General features: G+C 37.1%; 1 protein-coding gene across 3 annotated transcripts in view; it reads left to right on the top strand.

The window, feature by feature from the left end:
• LOC146308466 (ceramide transfer protein) overlaps positions 1-10484 on the top strand; it is a 30602-nt gene extending 20118 nt beyond the window's left edge. For 2 of the 3 annotated variants that reach the window (XM_084746224.1, XM_084746223.1), the window contains 13 exons: positions 1059-1142; positions 2670-2827; positions 3065-3157; positions 3253-3339; positions 3874-3966; positions 4140-4211; positions 7189-7284; positions 7985-8117; positions 8215-8285; positions 8376-8504; positions 8612-8741; positions 9687-9823; positions 9927-10484. In XM_084746224.1, coding sequence (XP_084602350.1) covers positions 1059-1142; positions 2670-2827; positions 3065-3157; positions 3253-3339; positions 3874-3966; positions 4140-4211; positions 7189-7284; positions 7985-8117; positions 8215-8285; positions 8376-8504; positions 8612-8741; positions 9687-9814 — 1274 coding nt within the window. In that variant the 3' untranslated portion in view covers positions 9815-9823; positions 9927-10484. The remainder of the gene's footprint in view (positions 1-1058; positions 1143-2669; positions 2828-3064; positions 3158-3252; positions 3340-3873; positions 3967-4139; positions 4212-7188; positions 7285-7984; positions 8118-8214; positions 8286-8375; positions 8505-8611; positions 8742-9686; positions 9824-9926) is intronic. The other variant, XM_084746225.1, reaches the window with a different exon arrangement.
• The last annotated feature ends 3254 nt before the right edge of the window (positions 10485-13738 follow it).

The following is a 13738-nucleotide window of genomic DNA, read 5'->3' as shown; positions in this document are numbered from 1 at the left end:
GTTCACCAAGATTTGGCTCGGGAACAGGGGATACTGTAGCCAGCCATTATTTTAGGCTAATTAGTCCATTCATTGGTTATGTTAAGCACAGAGACATTTATCATTTTAAGTTTAAAAAATAGGCTGCTTAAGCACAGAAAATTTAGCAGAGTCAAACTGAATGAAAAAGATGTTAAATACATTTTGTTCCTGTACTTTGTACATAATGATTCTTTTCTAATAAAGTAAAATATAAAAGGGCGTTGCTTTACACATTTTAACACCTGATTTTACAGGTAAGACAGGAAACGTAAATGTACAGCCCCTCAGCACTTCACTTTTTTCAGTTCTGGCCCTTTTAAAAAAAAGTAATTAAAAATGGCATCATTAAAACACATGACAGTTTAATGTTAGTCAGACTGTGTTCCCTGATTCTGAAACCATTTATGTCTTTGGACTTTATTTGCCAGTATGGATACACATTTTAAATTGCATTCATAATGGTCTTAAATGATCTTTAATAATCTTAAAGTTAACTTATTGAAACCTGCAGAAATCCTGGTCTCATATAATCTTTAGTTTGCGTATTCCAAATATAGATAATGAAAATATTTACAGTTTAAAAGAAACATGTACTGAATCTTTTCTGGAATGTGTCTGTGTGTGTTGTGACTCAGAAAGCAGTTATTCTCTAAGCCCCCTCACCCTCACCCCATCTTGGCTGGCTGAACATTTGCTCAGGGCAGCCTGCACTGGGCGCCTGTGGATGACCACAGTGAATGAAGCCCTGCTTTTGTTCTCCTCACCTCCCTCCCTCCGCTCCTCGCTCTCTGTCCCTCTTTTTCTCTCTCACCCTCTGTCCATTCTGAAGATGAAACCAGACCATTGTCATGTTGTCCAGCACAGCAGAGGTCTGTCAGTCTGATGGTGTGCTGGACTGTAGCTTAAGTTGTGAATGGGCCCTAAGGCGCTACCCTGCCCTGGAGTCCTGGGTCACATTCAGTAGGGTCTTACAAGAATAGGCTCGGTGTAGCTGCTACCTGTTTTGTGTTTTTGAACATTCTTTCTCATTTTTTAAGTTGTGGAGGATGATGAAGATGACTTCCCCAACACCCGGACAGACGGAGAGTTTCTGCACAACAACAATGGCAGCAAAGAAAAATGTGAGTACTGCAGAATTCTTACTTACAGGCCTCAAAATCTTGGTTTTAAAACAGTTTTCTATTACCTTCAACGCTACTAAATTGAAAAGTTAAAAATCAAGCTTAATGTTTTAGTTATTAAGAGTCTAACACTCAAAAAGCTCAACTAAACTGCATTATCAGAACTGGGTGGATGTGGTTCGGTCAGATGGGATTTACAGTGGCCTGACAACATAAGAAACAACTCAATGACTGACATCACATTTTGATTCAATTATTGCTAAATCTTCTTGCTTAAACGTGTCAGGGTTAATATTGTGAACCAAAACTGGGTGTGGAAAAAACATTTTAGTTAAATGAAATAACAAAACTAAGACAGCACTCTGGGAGGGAAAAAACAGGAGTACTGTTCTAGTTTTTGTTTTTTTAATTTTCTTCAAGATTCAATAGAAAGTTGAGTGCGTTTTATCCTATTTTTCAAATAACTGAAATAAAAATATAAAAAATAGAAGAAAGAAAAAAGTGAAATTTAACTAAAACAATATTGTGTACTTTATATCAACTAAAAAAAATGGACAGGAAACGTTTCTTTAGTTTTTTCAATTTGGTCAATTTTGTCAACACAGCAAACATGAGGTGGCATTTGTGTATTTATTTATTTGTTTATTGAGATTGGATGTCTGCATGCCTGTGCGTCAGTTGCCTTCACAAAGTGTTGTGTTTGCAATTGTAATACCTATTCTGAACTTAAAAATAAATCTTGTCCCTGACAAATACTCCCTATATAATGATAAAAAAGAACTAAAACTAATACTGAAAGTAAAAAAATGAAACTAAACAGTAAAAACTGAACTGAAATGAGCAAACCCACTCTGGGTTTTAAAAACTGACACTAAACTAAAATGAAAGCAAAAATTAAAAATGAGAAAAAAATAAAGACTAATGAAGAATACAAAACTATACTAACACAGTGACATCACCAACTTAGTCCCACCCACTTTAAAGTGAAAATGTCTAAAAACACTAGCTATGTTGTATATTTTGTTGATTTGTGTTCTTAAATAATCCCAAGTGTTTTCAACAGTGTACAAACTCAGAGAACTCCATGATCTATTCAAGATAATGGTGCTTAACGTGAATAAAACTTAAACTCATTACTTCGTCCACGAGGATGATTCATGTCAGACAGATTTTTATCACAATGGTGGTTGTTGAACAGTGGAGACACCAAATCCCATGATCCCACACCACTTCATGATGTCATCAAACTAGTCTTTTGTTATTGTTTTAATGTGAGAGAGACCCAAAGCGGCAGAATTCACATATTTTTCGTTTAAACCAATAAAAACAGCACAGATAAAAACAAAATACGAGAATCTCTCTATTGAAATAACCCTACCTGTCCCAACTTAAATTATTGTGCACATACGACCTCATTGTCATAGTATGAATGTGACTGAGAAAATATATTTATATGTCATGTTTTGCTATTTGTGTGTTTGTTATAGAAAACATTTGTTTAAGTCTGCATGTTCCTCTTTTGTGCAGTGTTCCAGTCCTTGAGTCCCAAAGGAATCAATGGCATAGACTTTAAGGGTGAGGCCATCACATTCAAGGCCACCACAGCTGGGATCTTGGCCACTCTGTCCCACTGCATCGATCTCATGGTGAAGAGAGAAGACAGCTGGCAAAAGAGACTGGACAAGGTGTGTAGAATTAGGATCTAATTGGCCATGTTGATAGAGCCCATATATTCTTATTTGTCAGATAGAAGTGATCGCTTTTTCCTGTGGTAATCTACAGTAGAGAAGCAGCCATCTGCAAAAAAAAGAGATGTAAAAGAGAAAATTACTGTAGGATTTGATTCTACGTCAGGTTGTATCTTTCCAACGTTCTCCCCACATTTGTGGTAATTTAATGATTCTGGATTTTTGTGTGTGTAGGAGATGGAGAAGAGGCGAAGAATAGAGGAGAGTTATAAATCAGCCCTCAATGAGTTGAAGAAGAAGTCTCACTTTGGAGGTCCTGATTATGAGGTGAAGAACTCGTCAAATTCGTCCATAATGAAACATGAATTCTGGGATGTGTAAGAACTTTTTGAAGTAACCTTCACTCTCCTCTTTACTGGCAGGAGGGTCCAAACAGCCTCATCAACGAGGATGAATTTTTCGATGCCGTTGAAGCTGCTCTCGACAGGCAGGACAAAATAGAAGAACAGGTAAGCAAAGATCAGATGTTGAATACAAGCGATAAGATGCTTTGAAGGTAAGAATAGAAAAATAAGGGAGGTCCAATCAGGGTGCTTTCAGTGATTGCTGGAGGCAGTATTGGGCAATACTGATCAAAATAATCACAATGGCTTTTGTACCAAATTTCCTACATGTAAAAATGATCTTTCCCTCTAATATCGCAATTGCAATATCAGTTAAAATGAGATACTTTTTCAAAATCATTCAGCCCTAAGATGAATGCACCATGAAGTCCACAAGCTTTGCTGTACAAAGAGATGTAGATTTCAGAGTTTACAAGGTGCCCTTAAATGCACCATGAAGTCCCTGTCCCTGTGTCAAACTCAAAAACAGACAGCAGAGGACAGAGACCACTGATCAAAGTATTTACAACAAATATCAGCTGGTAACGATCAGCTGTTGGTGGATTGGAGCACCTTTATTGAAAAGCATTGAAATATTTAACATTTATTTATTTTTTTGTTTGTGTTCTTGACTTAAATTGTGTGTTTCTTTGTGTCCAGTGTCAAACTGAGAAGACGAGGATACAGAGATCTAGTCCAGTCCCCCCTGGAGACGTCTATTCCAGCGCTGGCGCACACAGATTCTCTGACAAGGTTGTTATACATTTTCTTCCCCAAAACTGTACAAACCTGCAAGCTACTTTCATAATTCCAGCTCCATTTCTTCCCATTCCTTATTTTTCTCATTTCACACTTCTTTCAGTTTTACATCTCACATCCTTTTGTGTAACTGTGTCCATCATCTCCTTGATTCATTGTCCCTGTAGCCTCATAGTCAGTCCTCCCCTCCTCTGATAGTCATGGCCCCTCCTCACGATGTCCACAGATTCAGCACAGAGGTAACTCACTGCTAAGGTGTAACCAGTCTACCCCCCACTCTGTGTTTCACCTGTCCAGACTAAACACCATGTTTGCATGACTTGAATTCCCAGTAACAGAGTCATGATCACACTGGAAAAAACTTAAACTCACCGTGGCAGCATGAAGCATGAGCTCCATTACATGTGTGTGAAATAATACTTGGTACTGTTTAAACACAAAATATTGTCAGAAAGCTCCTAACATCGCCTAAAAAAGTCAGAGCTTAGGTGTGATGAAGGAACATTCTCAGAGAAACTGTGAGCAAGGAGGTGACAGAAACTGCGCGATGACACATTCCTTTAAAACTTATGATTGGTTGAAATCGACAGACCTGATCACAGAATTTAGTCTTTGTTAAGACATGTTGCAATCATTAATACACTTCTGTTAACTAAACTGCAAGCCATACTTTTAAAGGAACCTACAAAATGTTTTTAAAACACAGGCTTTTGCAGTAGCCTATTCACTTTCTGATAGTTGTCATATTTATTTGGTTGCATTTATTTAAAGTGCTTATCATTGTAGCACTTAAAGCTACTACAAGGAACTTTCATATATTGTTGATTTAGGTGGCCCAAACCTGTGAAAAATAAAATTATCTAAATAAAAATGTCCTCCTGCTTCTCTTTAACTGGCTAATGTACAACTCAATGTGACCTCGGAAAATGTACGCACAAATAATATCTATTTCATGTGCAAAAAGTCTTTCCTCTTTTTTATACACTGTCAGTCAAATTGTACAAAAAAAAGCCCCATTCAAAACAAAACGAAAGACACAGTGTCTTAGACAATTCTGGGACAGTAGAGAAATGTAGGTATTTTTGGATAAACACACATTTGGATAAACTGGCCACAAATTGGGAATCTAAATTATGCTTTTTTTTGCCTGAAAAATATTAAAACTTTATAAAGTAACATATTAACAGTCCTACAGTGAATGCAAGTGATCAATACTCAATTATTCATGGTTACTCATGTAGGTAATTCTATACAATCTATTGCACTTGTATGAAGGAAGGGTTTAATGAGCAGCAAGTTTGGGACAGTTGAGAGTAAAAGGACAGCTAAAGGACAGTAAAAGGACAGCTGCGGGACACTGAGGAAGAAAGTTAATTTTGAGTCCTGACCACTTCCCCCTCTGCTTTATTTAGTTATTTTATTTTTATCTAGTAAGGGGAAATTCTTAGAAAAGGTCACAGTTTCAAGAATTTTCTCACAATTTTGGCACTAAGAGCAGCTCTTTGTACCAGGAAGCTTCAGACGTACGCCTCCAGGTCTGTAGCAGAAGTTCAAATACAGGCCTGCTTGGTACAAAGCTTCCTGTCCTCCGGTGTAAATTTTTGTTTTATTCACATTTTTGTCATTTGACTTTTGTTGTAGACCACAGGCATTTTAGTCTACTTTTTGTCAGTGAAATGTCTTAAAGTGCATTCACATGTGTGTTCATGTACTTTTAAGTTGTAAAGTGGATCCCTTTGCAGGCTACCTGACTCGTTATCAGGGTTAATGCTAAAAATAATGTTTCCAAATAATCTAGGTCACTCTATGTGATCAGCAACTACCGGTTACAACCTAATATCACACTACAAATGACATGACGAAAAGATGATTTTATTATAGTCGAAGTCGATAGACAACAACTCGGCAACTCTTTTAACAGAATTTTCTCCAACATTCTGAGTTGTTGTTTTGACTTCAGGTTGTGTTCACATTAATTTTTCCAGTCATGAACTAATTTTTCCGATTATTTCCAACACCAGATGAATGCATTGATGTGCACAGTTACCGTGGTTACAGGTGTTGTTCACATCTGTTCTAACGTTAGCAGAAAAGGTGCTGTTAACTTTGTCAGTCTGTTGAAGCAGTCACTCACTCACTGAAATTGAAGTTAGTTAGTTAGTTAGTGTCAAATCTAGTTGTATGACCTTAACTTTGTGTCATTAACCTGTCTGAATGTCTTCATGGTGGCCTGCTTATTTTCACGGTTTGTTTCAGCTGCTTTGTCGTCTCTTCTTGTCTGATTACAGTCAGATTGTTGGTGCATGCAGTTCTGTTATTTTTGCCTTCCAAGAACCAGCGATGTTGTTGCACAGTACTGGCAAAGACATGGCATTACTGGAATACAGAATACTGCTTGTGTTTTTAAATACTTAGCTCTTATTAGATCTTTTTTGACAAAAAACAGCAGTACAGTACAACATCTTTGCCAGGCACTGTGGCATCCACAAACTTCCAGATAGCAGACATTATATATTATGAACTATGGACAGGGGGTCTTTCTACAGCCCTGCATTATTTGTAGTGCCCATAATTGGTAGAGGACGTAGCAGAAGGAAGGTAAATAACAGCTCCATGTTCCTTAATTCAACAAATACATAATCTGTTTTATTCATCTTGTGATAAATAAATCATTTCTCAGTCTCAGTAGGCATGTCAGTCTGTTAATTATTGACTGTCTGTGAGTAAGATGCTGTTTATCAGCGTCTGAAAAGCAGATGTTTTTGTTTTTGATTGGGTTCCACACATGCAGGCAGGTTGAATAAGACTGATATACATCAGTAATCCATTTATATGTCCATTTATCCATTGTTCACCTTATCATTTTAGTTTTTATTTGTTGATACTTTCATCATCATCTTTGTTCTGTTTGTTTTTGTTAGTTTCTGTCTTGTTTTCATGATAAAAATGGTTGTCAGCAATAATTTTTGTCATAGCTTTTGTTGTGAAAATTAACAACAATTTCTGTATCTACATATCTACCTACTGTATATTAAGCTACATGGATAGAAAGTTGATTGGCTGCAGCTTCTAAAGCAGCGTTTCAGTCGTTGCCTCTGTCTGTTTCTCTGCACTCACTGACTCCATTATGCCCAGCTGATATCTGAGGACCCCTTTCAAGTTGTCGTCACATAATCAATATCACCTCCTCTGTCTGTCCCTGGCCTTGTGTTATAGGTGGAGGAGATGGTGCAGAATCACATGACCTACTCCCTGCAGGATGTCGGTGGAGATGCCAACTGGCAGCTGGTTGTGGAAGAGGGAGAAATGAAGGTACGAGGAGGGTTTTTGAGTCATCCAGATTTCTGTGACAGTAAATCACACAGAGGATAATGTTTATATGTTTACATGCTGCAAGTAAATTGCTTTGTTCTTAAAATAACATATATCTGGAACTTACTGGATCATAGTTTTTACTTAAAGGGATAGTTCAGATTATTTGAAATGAGGTTGTTTGAAACACTGGCGATGACAGGCCCTCAGTTTGGAGCAGCAGAGAGGAGCACCAGGATAGAAGCTAAGCAATGTCCTGCTGTAGACAGGGTCAGCAGCAAAACACATTTCAGCCACTAAATAAAGGCTTATCTAAAAAAAAAAAAAAAAAAAAAGATCTGTACTTATTTACTGTCTGTATATATTTTAGATTTACTTTTTAGTTTTAGTTTTACTCTTTTCAGTACATGTCCTCTTTTTTTTAGTATTTTAGAACCTTTCATTTACTTTTTTTAATAGTTTTTATTTGTTGATTGATTTTGATTTATTTGTCTTTTATTTTGAGTTTTATCCTTGTTACTGTTTTACTGTATGAAGCAGTTTGTGCTACATTTTGTTGGTATAAAAAGTTCCATATTAATAAAGTTTGATTGATTGAAGTACCTCATACAGCCCCACATTTCTTGAAGCCCCAATCAAGTCTTCTTTTTTAAAAAAAATGACTAAAATGTTTTCACTTCTGTTTTTCGTGTGTGTGCAGGTGTACAGGAGGGAGGTGGAAGAAAATGGGATTGTTTTGGACCCTCTGAAGGCCACGCACTCAGTAAAGGGGGTGACGGGTCATGAGGTCTGCCACTACTTTTGGGACACTGCCTACCGCAACGACTGGGAGAGTAAGTCCTTTAACTCTGAATCAGTGCTAGTTTGAAACAAATTCTTTTGATTGAGACAACTCCATTGTAACACTCTGACATCTTCTGCCTCTTTCAGCCACCATTGAAAACTTCAATGTTGTGGAGACGTTGTCAGACAACGCAGCGATTGTTTACCAAACACACAAGGTAAAATCACCACAGTTTATAGACTTTGGAATGAATCTGCTTTTTTGTTATGTGTTGAATCTGAAATGATGAATATTATCTGTCCTGCAGCGGGTCTGGCCTGCGTCTCAGAGGGACGTGCTGTACCTGTCTGCCATGAGGAAGATCTTGGCCAACAATGAGAACGACCCAGACACCTGGCTGGTCTGCAACTTCTCTGTGGATCACGACGATGCACAGGTGAGCCAGAAGGTCTGCCCAGATCTGTCCACTCGAGGGATTTATTGAGCCTCTGAGCGATAATCCTGCTGCTGCTCGTCTTAATTCTCTGTCCTGTCGTCCCACAGCCGTCCAGCAGGTGTGTCCGTGCCAAAATCAACATCGCCATGATCTGTCAGACCCTCGTCAGCCCACCAGAGGGAGATAAAGAGATCAGCAGAGACAACATCCTGTGCAAAATCACCTACGTCGCCAATGGTGTGTGAACATCTGTGCTTTTAGCCTCCATTGACCAGATCCATTGCAGTTTTATATTTTTCACTAGTTTTTAGTGCTTTCTTTCTTTTTTCCAATTCCGTTTAGTTTCAATTTTCCACTGGAAATTTTCAGTTTCAGTTTAGCTTTTGTTAGTTTCAGAATTAGTTTTATATTATAATTATAGTATTGGGTTTATTGTCAGGGACAAGGTAGTGACTGTAAAGGCTGATCAGAGACGATCAGATGACAAAGTGGCAGGGTCTGAAATAAACACCTGCCAAACTTCAAATGTAGGTAGATTTTTCTTTTAGCAAGACAATCTGCCACACTGGGAGGTGAATGTTTGCACCAACATGTTCATGCAACAAAGACTGTGCTGAGAGTTTATACCACATTGGGGACTTTGTGGTGCATTCAGGTGCATCTCATAAACAGATGCTTAAATGGGCACAAAGGTTGTTTAAAAATGCAAAGATTCTGTTTTTTCCTTATTTTCCTTTGTGGAAATGCGTTGGCCTACAGCATTTTCAATAATTAGAATCATAGAAAACAGAAGAAGACGGCTCATCTTCACACAGTCTTTTACGTGGAATTTAAAAAAAATTCTAGCAATGTTTTAAAAAATCAAATTGTGATTGTTTTCAAGTTGTTTTATACTTAGTCTTAATATACTACATCTTTAAGAATAATTAAACAAATAAATAATGCTACATGATAAAGAGGATGTTTCAAATAGACACTGTGACTTGTATTGCACAGATACTACTTCCAGTGATCTGCCCCAAAAATTCTGATAGGAGTGTCCTTATTAAAGCTGATAATATGTGATGTTGATATTGTGAGGACACTGTAACTATAAGAAGCCATTTTGACAAATGATTATGTCCATGCTAACTTAAACCTTCTTGCTCATCAACTTGGCGTCCTGTGTGTGTCTGTGTGCAGTGAATCCTGGAGGCTGGGCTCCTGCCTCCGTTCTCAGGGCCGTGGCCAAGAGGGAGTACCCCAAGTTCCTCAAGCGCTTCACCTCCTATGTCCAGGAGAAAACTGCTGGCAAACCCATCTTGTTCTGAGGCTCACAGGTAACACTAATAATCCAGTTAAATGTTTTCATGTGTCCTCTCTGAATCTTTGGTCAGAACAAACCCTCCAAAATGATAACGTGAGCCTTCTCTTTCTCTCCAGTGCAGAGACGTGAGGACAGAACTGCACCTGAGGCCGAGTGCTGCTCTGCCGCCATGACCAGACTAGTTCCCCAAAGTGGTTTTTCTCCCCCCAAGTTCTTAGATACAAGTTAGTTCCAGTAGAGGAAGAAAGGTTGTAATGGTGCCCTCTGGTGGCTGCATTCAACATGTGCGAGACAAACACTGACATTCAGATGAAACCATATTCTTGAGTTGGTTATATAATCATTTCTTGTGTTGCAACTAATGAGTACTTTCATTATCAGTTAATGTGTCAAACAATTTCTCAATTTAATTGATTCATTTTTTTTGGTTCATAAAATGTTTGTCCACAGATGAAAGATATTCAGTTTGCTGTCAAAAAAGAGTAAAGAAATCAGAAAATAAAACAGAATAAAACTATCAAAACAGCTGCAGTTTCGTCATTGACAACTTGTCAAGTAATCAGCTACTTGTTGCAGCTCTACCACTTTCAAGACAAATAACTACTTGTTTCTTACCATTCATTATGATTTAATTGATAAAATACTGAATAGATGTAATTTAAAAGGAGATTATTTTGCGTATAGTTAAACCCAGTCAGTTAATATCTGTCTCCTGAGATGAATGCACCCCTCAGACGGCCCAGTCCACCTTCCCTCCTCGTGCAGCAGCTCCTGACATCACAGTCGATGCCATCTCTCATGCTCATGTAGAGGACTGACTTGTCAGAGTAGCCAACATGTCAGGTCGTGTCTCTTTTCTTACAGATATAATATTAATATATAAATGTATGTATGTTCTATAAGAGGTTTGTAAAAGAGAAGAAACAACCAGATCTTTGCTAATAGACTGAAATATTTTATTCTTGCCATTTATAGTTCCGATTTTGTCTTGATTTTTCATAATTAGTCCCAGCTTTCTTTTTAAGCTGCTAACGTTTGCTAGAAAAGCACCCTTAACGATTGATTTGAGATGATTATCATCTTATTCGTATTAAGTCCAGAGGGCTGTCATCAACTCATGACCCCGATGATATAAGACTTGACCTCCCTGACTCCGGCCCTCTCATGAAAACACCTCTTGTCTGTGCTGATGGAGCGACAGGTTGATGGGAGTTTGTCATATATTTAATGTACAAAAACAGAGTTCATGTACATTATCTGCTCAGCTTTATATTTGTCTCATTGTACAATGTTGAAGTGTCATAGCACATATTTTGAATGTTGTAAATAGTGTCACAAACATTTATCTGAAGGTCTGAAAATTTTTTGACTGAGTCAAGCCCAAATGCCTTAGTGTTAACAGGAAAATATAGTTACAGATAAAGCGATAAAGGGGCTGTTAGTGCACCTATGAAATCACTAGTGAAGTGCCTCGAGGCTCAATTCCCCCGATTATTACTGTCTTTTCTCTTCAGGAGTCGATTTAAGATTTGTTCTGCATGTAAATTCATTGATTGAATGAATCAAGTGACGATTTGTTTGTTTCTGTGGAAGAGTATTAATACCAGGCATTAGGAAAAATAAATTGGAGATGTCGAAAACATTTTGACTTTATTCTCCAAATGCAAAATTAAAAGAATAAAGTTGAAATGTTGAGAATTCAGTATTACTGGCATAAGAAAAAAGGAGGAAGATTAATCTTTTTTTTGCACTTGTAAAATAAAGTTGAAATGTCAAGAAAAAAGAAAAAAAAAACAGTGAGAGAGTAACGCAGAATGCCAAGAAAAAACATAAAATAAATCAGAGAAGGAAGTTTTTTTTTAATGTTGAGAATAAACAGAAAACTTGACTTAATTCTCGAAATGATGTTTCAGCTTTAGTCTCAACATTTCAATGTTATTTGTGAACTTTTGACCTAATTTTCAACTTTTCAACTTCTTTTTCAGAAATTCAACATTATGCTTGACATTACGAATTCCTGACATTTAATCTTTTTCTCGCACGTCAAGAAAAAAGTTGAAATGTTGAGAATAAACCTTTCTTAGAACACTTGACTTCATACTCAAAATGTCATTTCAGCTTTACTTTCAAAATTTGAATTTAAGTTCAAATTCTTGACATTTCGACTTTAATTTCAACATATCAACTTTATTCTAGACTTTTCAGCGTTATTCTGGAAATTTAAACAACAAAAGAAAAATTTTCCCCCTTGCCTGGCCATAATACTCTTTCATAGTTTTCCCACAGAGGGCTGGTGGGATATTTTTACAAGTTCTAGTATTATAAAGACTTGAGATTCTTTTCAATGAAATTTCAGTGTGAGTATTGCTGCATCAACCTTTCTGTCAGTGTGCCTGGTATTTGTTACTGTACATGTACTACATACTGACAGTTAAAGTACTGAAACCATTCTGTTTCTATAATCAAGGTAGGTCTCTGTATCATCTATTTTTTGTCTAAAAACATCGCTAAGATAAGTGCAGGGCTGCAAAGTCCACAGTTTAGTAACGATCTACTCTGTTTAAGTACTTGAATTGATTTTTATAGAACTGTCTACTTTTACAGTTCTTTGAGGTGTTTCATTTGCTCATTCCTACACATTTCCTGAAAAAAGAAATATCTCTGGACTTTGTATTTTTAAAGTTGACACAAGATAAAATGAAACCATCACAAAACCCTTTTAAAGAGACATTTTCCAGGCATAATTTGGTTTTTAAGTTCTCATTCTCACTTTCCAAAGTAAAACATCTGTACTTTTACCTATTTAAATACCATTTCCACCTGTGGACAGCACAATTTTTTTTAATTTTTTTTTTTTTTTGGGGGGGGGGTCATATTAATATCAATAAGATTCTTAGCTATTTTATCAGCCTCCACTCTGATTTTAGAGCTTATAGCAGGATGATGTGGGTCAGAATGAAGCCAGATGTGGAATGCAGCTGTGCTGAAGCTCTTCCACCTGAATCAGACATTTCTAATACAAGTTGTTGTTAAAACTGAATGTAATTAGACGTACATTTTTGTAAATAATTTGTTCATACTAATGCTGTGGGATCAACTTACAAATGTACTGTGACAGCGTCGCACTTCTGCCCTGTTTTAAAAGTGAAATAAACAAGTTCCTCGTACGTTTGCAGCCACTTCTTCATTTTGCACAAAGACATCATAGAACAATTACAGGGAACAATGAGTTGTTTATTTTTAAATAAAACATAATACAATCATTTGACACATATAGCTTTAAATTGAATATTCTATCTAGAACATGCTACGGCTCAACTTCTCCAAGACAAACAGTGTGTAAGGCCACTTCTGAGCTTCATTGCTTTCTGAAAAGGACAAAACAAGAACCTGCAGTATCTGTAGTCGGTGAGGCCTGAAACCCATCCCGTTACTTCTGCCATGCTGATAAACCATCTCATTGTTTCATACATATAGTACTGTACCATTACAGTTTATTAAATTAATTGCTATGGCTTTGATTTTCCTATTAGCTTCAACACAAGAAGCAGCCTGCCTGGAATAAATTGTCTTGGTGGTGGTTCAGAGACCCGCATGTCAATTTTACCCCTTTTCCACCAACATGGAACCAGCTCTGGTCTCACTTGTGCAACATATTCTGAACCATTTAGGGCATTTTCACCCAAAATAATTGACCATTTCCTGAGCCCCGCCCCCTCCTAGTTACTGTTGCTACACCTGTCAAGCTTTGCCTTCTTTGATAACGGAGGCAGTTTTAAGATTGAAATTTGCAGTAAATTTTTTCAAACAATAGCAACTTCTCATTTCTAGCTGTTGACCAACAATTTTGCAAAAATGATCACTTCCGCAAGCAGATTTAGCGAGAGCTGGTTAATGTAAGGTAATGCTTAAAACATGTTGAGTCAGT

The sequence above is a fragment of the Lutjanus erythropterus genome, chromosome 20, assembly GCF_056507025.1.
Source record: "Lutjanus erythropterus isolate fLutEry1 chromosome 20, fLutEry1.hap2, whole genome shotgun sequence".
Lineage (NCBI taxonomy): Eukaryota > Metazoa > Chordata > Actinopteri > Lutjaniformes > Lutjanidae > Lutjanus > Lutjanus erythropterus.
The sequence above is the reverse complement of the archived record's forward strand: the minus strand, read 5'-3'. Positions and strand labels throughout refer to the sequence as shown.